We start from the raw sequence: 9,125 nt of genomic DNA, 5'->3' as shown, positions 1-9,125 counted from the left end.
TTCTGGGGGGACTGTGCACTACCCACATCTTTAAAGCTTTCATCTCCTTTTGCTCCATTTTGTTATAACACATAGTGTCATCTCTTTCAGAAAGGCATTTTCATAAATCACTTGTCACCTGTGACTCATAGCGTATTTGCAGGTGTTTCCCAAGTCCTGAGATTGTCACAGGAGCCAGCGAAGCCTCAAGAAGCACCGGCCGCCGCAGCGGCCTTTTGGGTGCGTTCACGCGGGAACATGGCAAGACAATGCAGGTTTTAAGAGGTGAAAAMCCCCTTGACTAAATAACACTTAAATGCCAGCTTTGACCGGCAAATGATTTGGGTTTATGCCATGCATCCGTYGTAACTTTTTCAATTACAAAGCAAGTGAGGACTGTGGGGAAAGCGCCTCCATTCATYTTCTCCAGCGACCGTGTTTCTCCTCTAATTGCTTTTCTTCACTTAGCCGATTGGGGAACCAGAAGGGAGAAGGGTTGGGCTGCTGCCTGCGTGCCGGGGCTGGCCGCGGGCTCGGCGCAAGCCCAGGGACCTGCAGGGCTCGTACAGAGGAACCGCTGCTGCGGGGTGGCTTAACCCAAGCCCTGGCAGAACCCCCTGCGGGACCCCGGCACCTGCGGGCTCGGCCCCACATCCTTCGGCTGCCAGGGCCTCCGAAATCAGCTCTTCCTCCGACCACGCGGTTATGCCGGCGAGCGCAGGGCGAGCAGCAGGCACTACCGGTAATTAAAATCGCTCCTCTTCCATTATTAGATTAACAGCGTGGTGCTCACAAAGGGCTTTGCAGAAGCAAAGTTCCATCGGAGCACTAATTGCAGGAATCATTAATTAATTAGCATTTCTCTGAGCGCCTTTTACACCCAAATCTCCCAGCGTGTTGACCAGTTAATCCTCTGGATCAGTCATCRCTCCTGTTGCTGGTGCCAGCAGGACACCCAGGTCCATGCTGGACCCACCTCGACCAGTTCTCCCCTGAGTTTTCCCCAAGCTGCTCACTGCCCCAGCTCRGGCAGCCCCTAGGCACGCTAATGAGGGTGTAATTAGCACTAAGCACAGTGTGGACACCTGCAGGCAGGGTAGCTCCTAGGGCGAGGTCACCCAAGCTGTGCCCTCCCTCCAGCGCCCTGGTGCCTCCAGGCCTTGCAAGCYTCTGGTTGAACACAAACACCCTCGATGGACCCATTTTATGGACCCATTTGTCCCAGGGGCCTGGCTCCGTGGCTCACCCTGCCGTGCTTCACTCTTAATTGAGGGATTRGGAATTGACAGGCTGCTTTCCAGCACCTCCTTATCACCAGTGTACGTGGGCAAGAGTCCCTGATTCGGGGGATTTCAGACCGCACAGCAAGGCCACGAGCAGCAGCTGGGAACGGCCACGCAGCCTCCAGCCGCCTCCGGCCCCAGCCCGGCAGGGACTCGGGCCGGAGCTGCTCGGGTCGACCCTGCACAACGCCCGAGCAGGACAAACGGGGCACGGGGCGGCGTGCAGGCTGTCCCGCRCGGGAGTGGGGCAGCAGGGTGCCCAAGTGACGCCCACGGGACGCAGGACGTGCGCACCGCTGAAGGCGCAGACGAGTCCTCCCCCGGGGCCGGCTGCCGCTGGACCGGCGTGGGATGAGACAGGGCATTGCCTGCAAAGGCCTGACACRCCGAAAACCTGGTATTCGAGTGCCACACGCTGGCCGTGCCGGGCTGTGCAGCATCACAGGCACAAGACAGCCCCAATACCCCTTCTGCAGCCTTTGCATGCAGGCACCACTCTTGCTGCAGCCCCCAGCCCAAGCCAGGACGGATCCTCGGCTCCAGCCGCATCCAAGGGCTGCAGTCCTGAGAAGGGCACCTGGCAGGCAGGCCTTGGCACGGAAGTGAACCCGCCCCAGCCTTCTGCAGCACTTCAATACAGCAATACAGCACTGAGCTTCATCAAAAGGATATTTATTTACAACTTACAAATAAAATAAAATAAAGAACAAACCAGGATCACTCCCCAAAAAGGATTGCTGTCAACTCTACTGATGAGTTGCAGGAGCTTCTAGACTGCTCCTGAAATACAACGTTCCTTTGGGGATCCAACCAGACATTCACAAACTCGCCTGTGAGCAATGGAGATAGCAGCACTGTGACGGGGCAGGGGGTCTTCAACCTGTGCCCTGGCCCATCTGCGATCTTGCAGTAGGACCACCAGCCAGGTGCTCCGCAGGGATGGTCTCTRCTCCTTCCCAGAGATGGGGGAATCCAGGCATCCCAGCGCCCAGCTCACACACTGTCTACACCAGCAGAACCCGTCGTCTTCCTTGCAGGGCCGGGAAGGACATCAAGGCACACACTCACCACGAGGCCCCGCTCTTTGGGAGCGCAGACCCCTGCACAGAGCCCTGGGTCACTGGTGCTGCTTCTTGTGCCGGAGGATCTCCGTAGGAGTGAACATGAAATCCTGCTGGCAAACATCACAGTGGTACGGTCTGTGTAGGGCTGTAGTTTTGGATGAGCTTCCAGACTCTTCTTCCAGATGGTCTGCAGGAGAAAACAGCATTATGCACAGAGCAGGAAGAGCCCTGGCTCTGCTGCAGGAGGCACAAGGCAGCTTCCAGCCCAGCAGTGTGCTCCAGGGTAATCTGAACAAAGCCAAGCCTAAATTGCCCCCAAACATTCATTTCTTGCTCTTCAGTAACGCCTCATGGGTCCCAAGGACACAGAGCATGGCTGGAAACTGGCACAAGCTCAGTGAGGCTCCCAACTGCTCCGTCCTTTGCCACCCGCRGAGCAGAGATGGGACTGCCCAGGTTCACCCAGGGAACACAAAGGGAAGCCAGGCCAGTTCTCCCACCTCACCCCTTGTCATGGCCACAGCAGCTGGGGACTCACCCTCCGGGGGCCGGCACGTGCTCTCGTGGCACATTCGCTCCAGGGGGGTGAAGGGCATGTGGAGGTCACAGTGTGGGCAAGTCCAGAAGCTCCGCAGGCAGTTGCTGTAGAGGTCCRTGTCAGTCTGTGGGAGACGAGGGCAGGGCGATGGAACACATGACCCTGGGGGCTGCCAACCATGGCCTCGGGGAAGAAGGCTGTACTCACAGCTAGGCAGTTGTACGTGAGATAGTCTGTCACCCTGTGGCCGCCTTTCACCTCATCAGGTTTCATCTCAGTGTCCTGGAAGAGTCCCGGGAGCCTGGGGGCAGCGGCCACGGTCTGGGGCCCGATGTAGAGGGCTTGTTTCTCCAGCCCGGTCAGCTGGCGCAGGCTATACAGCACCTGCAGGAGCACACGGTGATTTGGGGGGTTCAAGTCAGYGCTCTCAGTCTCCCTATGCAGCCTTAAACTCAACAGCAATGCACTGAGATGGCAACATCAAACCATCCCAGGCACGCTGTCCTCACGGCTTGCACGCTCCTGCGGCCCAGCCACCCCCATCCCAGCCACGTCACCTCTATCTGCAGGAACTCCAGCAGCCCTCGGGTCAGCGTGGATACATCCCGGGAGCTCGGCTGGCACCCAGGCTCCCCGCTCCGGCCTTCCAGCTGCTGGTTGAGGAGCTTTTCCCATGCGGCACGAAGCTGCAGGGCTGCAGAGAGCAGACGCAGAGCAGCCTCCGCGTCAGGGATAGTGAGCTCCAGCCAGCCGTCTGCCACCAGCCGCGCACAGTCTGCACTCGTGTCCAGGGAACGGGAGAAGAGCAGGAGAGCCTGGAGGAGCAAGTCACAGTCAACCTGGGGAGGAAAAAGCTGAGGGAGAACACAGGGAGAAAGCGGAGGCAAGCGAGGCGCTGAGCACCCACGTGTAGGGCTGGCACCCGTACGCAGTTCACCAGGTAGGGCTTGTTGGTCTCCAGCAGTGAGACAAAGGCAAGGAGCTGATGGTGCCGGCTCAGGCCATCCTTGGAATCTGCAAAGTAATATAAGACACTGGACCCTCCACTTCTCCCTATCCCCAAAGACCTGGATCTGCCTGGACAATTCAAACCCGACAGCCTGAGGTGCTTTCGTCCAACAGTTGGCATGGATAAAGCAGCACTGGCCCAGAAGCCGGGACAGAACAGAGCTGCTGCTCAGGGCTCAAGGTTTGCTGCTTGAACAGAGCTGCTGCCCAGGGTACACAGTGCTCTGGGTCTGCCCAACAGCCATCCCCAGGGATGTGATATGCAGAGGAGACAAGCAACTTTTGTTCTCCCACCTTGAGTCCCCCCGCGCTCCGAACCCTCCTTGGCCTGCAGCAGCTCTGGACTTGTAGCAAAGACACAGGTTGGGTGAAGCACAACACCCTGCTTGTTCTTGGTGTGGAAAATCTGCAACAAGAGCAGAATCAGCATCAGAGGAGAGTGTRCAGCCCCTGTAGAGAGAACAGCCTGCAAGATCTAATGATGTCTCATACACTGTTTCCCCAGGAGGTACAGGGCATTGTGGATGGGGACAGGGTGAGGACACCCACCTGATCAGAGTCCTTGCGGCTGCTGTTGAGCTGGTCAGGCACGGCCAGCTGGGGGTAAAGGCCCCTGCACAGCACCAGCTTGAGCAGAGCAAGCTGCGAGGATGACAGGACAGAGCTAGATACAGCCTGGAGCTCATCCACATTGTGCCGAAGCTTGAATTTGACATCCTGCAGAAACAGAAAAGATCACTCATGCTTGGAATCCAGCTGTGTGGGCACCAACTGCCTCCCATGGGAGGTGTGAGGCCAGAAACAGAGCAGGTCACCTGAATATCAATGCTGTGCTCCCCACGCCCACGGGCACCACCCTCCTCCTCCTCACTGGAGGAGCCAGCCATTCCGTCCTGTAGCTTCAGCACTTTGCGTTTCCGACCTTCTGTCTCCGTGTGGCTCCGCCACAGCCGATGCAGCTCCCGGCGCTCTCGGTGCCGGCTTTGTCGGCTGTAGCTGTCAGTGGGCTGGCTGGATGCTACCTCCAGCAGCTGGTGGTCTCGGAGCAGCTCCTGAGGGGAGGCAGGAAAGGCCAGTGAAGGGAGAAGGTCGCTGAGCCCCCATGGTCTGGAGGTGGGCAGGTTTGGGACACACAGTGCTCCTTGCACACTCAGGGCGAATTCAACTCCTCTCCACACCAGCCCTTCTGGGAAACGTCCCCTCATCCCTCCCCAGACTGGGCACGAACTCCCAGGCCCAGCCCTGCCCCACCTGAAACTGGCGCCGCAGGTTGGCAGCCTCGTAAAGCCGATGCTCCTCCAGGCCTCGCCGCCGGCACCATTTCCGGGAACGGCCGCTCCGCTCAGATTTCACCTGCTCACGATAGCACAGTTCAGGCCCCAGCAGGGACAAGCTGTCCCTCCTGCCGCTCCCTGCCGCCAGTTCAGCCCCCACCCTCACTCCAGCAAACTCCTCTATGGATTCAAACACACCTATCCCAAAGCAGAGCAATTTCCTCCCCAAGGAGTCTCTTGCCTCCCCCTCAGGCAAGTGGGAGTCTTACCTGGACCCACTCATTGAAGGCATTCAGCAGTGTCAGCGGGTCGCCGTGGGGGCTCTCGAGGGGCCGCCGGGCTGTGGCACAGTCGGGGTTGGTGTGGGCAGGACGCAGGAATGGGGACTGCACACTCAGAGCAGCTGCCACAGTCAGCGTGGGCTCGGTCAGGCCAAACAGCGCACCGAGGACCAGCATCTTGCCTGTGCAGCGAGGGCAGGGGAGGCAGTGAGGGCAGGGGACCACTCGCTCTGCTCCACACACTGCTCCGCAGTGCCCTTGCTGGCACCACCGCATCTGCTCTGGAGAGCCAGGATCACTCACCAACCACCACATCCACTGGCAGCTGGGCCAGCAGGTTCCCAATGGGCGTCAGCTCTTCAGCCTCATCCAGAGCTCCCTGGTCCTTCAGATACCGCACGGCGGTCTCCAAGCTGGACAACGGAGGGGGCTCCAGGAAGGGGAAAGTCCGGGGGTCACCCAGCCCCATGCTCTTTAACTGGGAGAGAACTGTATTTAGCGTGACATCCCTTGCTCTCACTGGTCTGTCCAGCACAAATGGAAACAGAGCCCAGCGGCTTGTGCCACACTGACCTGAGCCCTGATCTCAGAGCCAGGGGCTTCGCAAGGGCTCAGTCAGGGGCTAATGCAAAGCAGAGGCATGAATTTACTTCATCTCCCTTCCCAGGAGGCAGAGGTCTGGGCTGTAGCCGCAAGGGCCACATCATGTCCCAAYACTCAAGTTGCAGGTTCTTTTCATACTTAGCTGGTCAGGCTTATCTCAGAGACAAGGTCTCCTACAGCATCTCCCCAGACCCCCACCCAGCASACATAAGAACCCCAACCAGGTCAGAGGGAACTGCCCTTACCTGAAGCACTAGGGCATCAAGTGCTACCCGTTGAATCTCTGGAACAGGGTAGGGTGAAAAGGCATCGTAGTCAGACTCAGCATAGAGCCGGTAGCAGACACCAGGGCCTGTCCTGCCAGCACGCCCTTTCCGCTGCTCAGCACTAGCTCGGCTGATCCAGAACTCCTGCAGCCGCTGCAGCTTGCCCTGAGGGTCATAGCTCATTTCCTTCACCTTCCCTGGAGGGGCAGGAYGGAGGCAGAAGCTCAGCACAGGGCACTAGAAACTACACAACTTCCCATCCAACAGAGAGGGGCACTGGAGGCTTCACCAGAATCCAGTACGAAGCGCACGCCATCAATTGTCACGGAGGTCTCTGCGATGTTGGTGGAGAGGATGCACTTCCGGACACCAGGAGGAGGCACATCGAACACCTAAGGGAGGGGAAAGGGCAGTCCTACGCTGGTACCTCAACACGTTCCCACACTGCACCCAGGACTGCAAGGGCCAGAGCAGAGCTGTCTTTCACAGCAGTGGCTGCCTAAAGAGGAGCATAGGGAGTCGGGTARATATAGGTTGCCACTCACTGGCTGCACCCACTTCCAGCACCTGCAGTCAAGGTGCTGCCAGGACCAGGACCAGGACTTTTGCTCTGTGATGCCRGACTGGCAGCATCCACCCAAACTCAGGGGCAGAGGTCCGTACCCACCTTGTCCTGCTCGGCCACAGAGAGGGTACTGTGCAGGGGCAGCACGATCCAGCGCTGGGTGTGCGTGGCGTACGTCTGCGCTGCCTCCAGCACCGCTCCGATCTCGGCCACCCCGCTCAGGAACACCAGCAGGTCCCCACGCTCCTCCGGCGGGTACTTGTGGTCGATGGCTTGCAGTACCCGCAGGTATGGGCGGGGATCCAGGCGCTCTGATTTCCCACTCGTTGCTGCCTCCTCCTTGGGGATAGGTTGGTAGATGACCTGCAGAAGCAAACACAGCATTGCACTGAGCAGACCTCAGAGGGAGCTGCCCTGAGGAGTCTGGGGACCTAGGGTTCTCTCCTGCCCTGTGACCAGAGATACAGCCCAGACAGCACAGCACAGCACAGCACAGCACAGCACAGCACAGCTCCTCTCCTCCCTGCCATCCTCCCCTCCCCTCAGCTCTCACCGTGATGGGGAAGATCCTTCCTGGCACTTGCAGCACAGGAGCGCCACCAAAATATCCTGAGAAGAGGCGGATGTTGATGGTAGCAGACATGAGCACCAGCTTAAGGTCTGGCCGAGAGGGGAGCAGTCGCCTCAGGACCCCCAAGAGGAAGTCGCTGTGCAGGTGCCGCTCGTGAACTTCGTCTGCGATCAGCACATGGTACCCTGGCAGCGTTGGCTCCCGCTGCACCTGCCGCAACAGCAGCCCCTCTGTCAGGAACACGATCTTGGTAGCAGGAGAGCGGGTGCTCTCAAAGCGGATCTGATAGCCCACCTGGAGTGAGAAGAGGAGGAGCACAATGAGAAAAAGCCTGCAGTGGACAACGAATGGCTTTTGCCATCCTGCCAGCTACCCTCACCCCACTCAGCCAAGCGTGGTGACCTGCCCATGCGCACGGCCCCAGCTATGCTGCCTTCCCCACGCTAGAGCTCACCTGGTCCCCATATTGGTGGAGGCTCTCAAAGCCCACACGCTTGGCCAGCGAGATGCAGGCGATGCGGCGTGGCTGGGTGCAGGCCACGTGGCTATACCCAGCCGCCAGCAAGAACTGGGGCACCTGCGTGGATTTTCCGCACCCYGTGTCACCAGCCACCACCACCACCTGGTTCTGGGCCACCGCTCGTAGGAGCCGGTCCCGGTACTGTGCAATGGGCAGCGCTGCCCGCTCCCGGTGCAGCTTGGCCAGCTTGGCAAAGCTCTGCTTCTGGGTGAAGTCCAGGTAGTGCAGCAAGGCCATGCGAAACTCAGAGAGCTGCTCCCGGGGCAGGCCTGGGTCCGGCCGCCGGCCTCGCACCAGCCCCTCCACGTCGGCGCTCAGCACCGACAGGTTGATGCGGTAGCGGGCGTCATACTGTCGGGGCAGGTCGAGGAGCCGGGAGGCAGCGGGCGGCTCTGCCGGGCGACGGCTCGCGGCTGGCTCGCGCTCATGCTCGTTCCTCCGGCTCTGGAAGCGCCGGAGCCGCTCGAAGAAGGCCCAGAAGTTGCGGCTCTCCTCGGAGCCTGCCCGGATGTAATCCTGCTCGCGGAAATACAGCTCCTCCAGCCGGCGCCGCGTAACGGGGCAGTCCCAGTCCCACTGGGCCGGCGAGGGCTCCCGCCCCGGCCTCCTGGACCTGCTCTCCTTCTCCGACGGCATCTCCTTGCCTCCACGCGGCGCCCAGGGAGCCGCCGGCCCCTCGGACGGGCAGAAGGGAGCCGGGCGTCGCAGGGCCAGCGTCCCGGCGCCTGTGCGGGCACGGCTGAGCTGGAGCGGCCCCCGGCCCGAGCTGGGKGTCCTGTGGGCAGGGGAGAGTGTCAGGGAGCAGGGGGCTCCCACCACACCCCGGGCCACCCCTCTGCCCCAGAGACCCCCCTACCGCAGCCTCGGGAGCCTCCTGCTGCCCCCAGCTGGGACCCCCAGGACCCTCCGAACCCCACGACCACCTCCGCACCCCAGGGACCCCCCCACACATGCAGGGAACCCCCCGCACCCCGGGGACCCCCTGCACCGCGGGAGCCCTGCACCCTGGGACCACCCCCGGGGTCCCGGGGCCCCCCTGCACCCCGGGACCCCCCACACCCCGGGGACCCCCTGCACCCCGGGGACCCCTCCTGCACCGCGGGAGCCCTGCACCCTGGGACCACCCCCGGGGTCCCGGGGGCCCCCTGCACCCCGGGGACCCCTCCTGCACCG

The 9,125-nt window shown here is 60.9% G+C and overlaps 2 protein-coding genes across 2 annotated transcripts in view; both read right to left on the bottom strand.

The window, feature by feature from the left end:
* Positions 1-1,918: 1,918 nt before the first annotated feature.
* Positions 1,919-8,720, bottom strand: DHX34 (DExH-box helicase 34). The gene is made up of 16 exons (XM_085317796.1): positions 7,887-8,720; positions 7,415-7,726; positions 6,964-7,224; positions 6,586-6,688; positions 6,276-6,493; positions 5,731-5,905; positions 5,416-5,609; positions 5,124-5,225; positions 4,688-4,924; positions 4,422-4,589; positions 4,167-4,278; positions 3,772-3,878; positions 3,422-3,679; positions 3,072-3,248; positions 2,865-2,988; positions 1,919-2,513 (listed from the first exon to the last, which is right to left on the bottom strand). The coding sequence occupies exons 1-16, from the start codon at positions 8,586-8,588 to the stop codon at positions 2,380-2,382; spliced, it is 3,384 nt and encodes a 1,127-aa protein (XP_085173922.1). The 5' UTR covers positions 8,589-8,720; the 3' UTR covers positions 1,919-2,379.
* A 26-nt stretch (positions 8,721-8,746) lies between these two features.
* LOC146588558 (C5a anaphylatoxin chemotactic receptor 2-like) overlaps positions 8,747-9,125 on the bottom strand; it is a 3,318-nt gene continuing 2,939 nt past the window's right edge. Inside the window, exon 3 of the mRNA XM_085317792.1 lies at positions 8,747-8,761. Coding sequence (XP_085173918.1) covers positions 8,747-8,761 — 15 coding nt within the window. The remainder of the gene's footprint in view (positions 8,762-9,125) is intronic.

This window comes from Rhea americana, unplaced genomic scaffold (genome assembly GCF_003343005.1).
Source record: "Rhea americana isolate MKP2758 unplaced genomic scaffold, rheAme1 scaffold_507, whole genome shotgun sequence".
NCBI lineage: Eukaryota > Metazoa > Chordata > Aves > Rheiformes > Rheidae > Rhea > Rhea americana.
The sequence above is the reverse complement of the archived record's forward strand: the minus strand, read 5'-3'. Positions and strand labels throughout refer to the sequence as shown.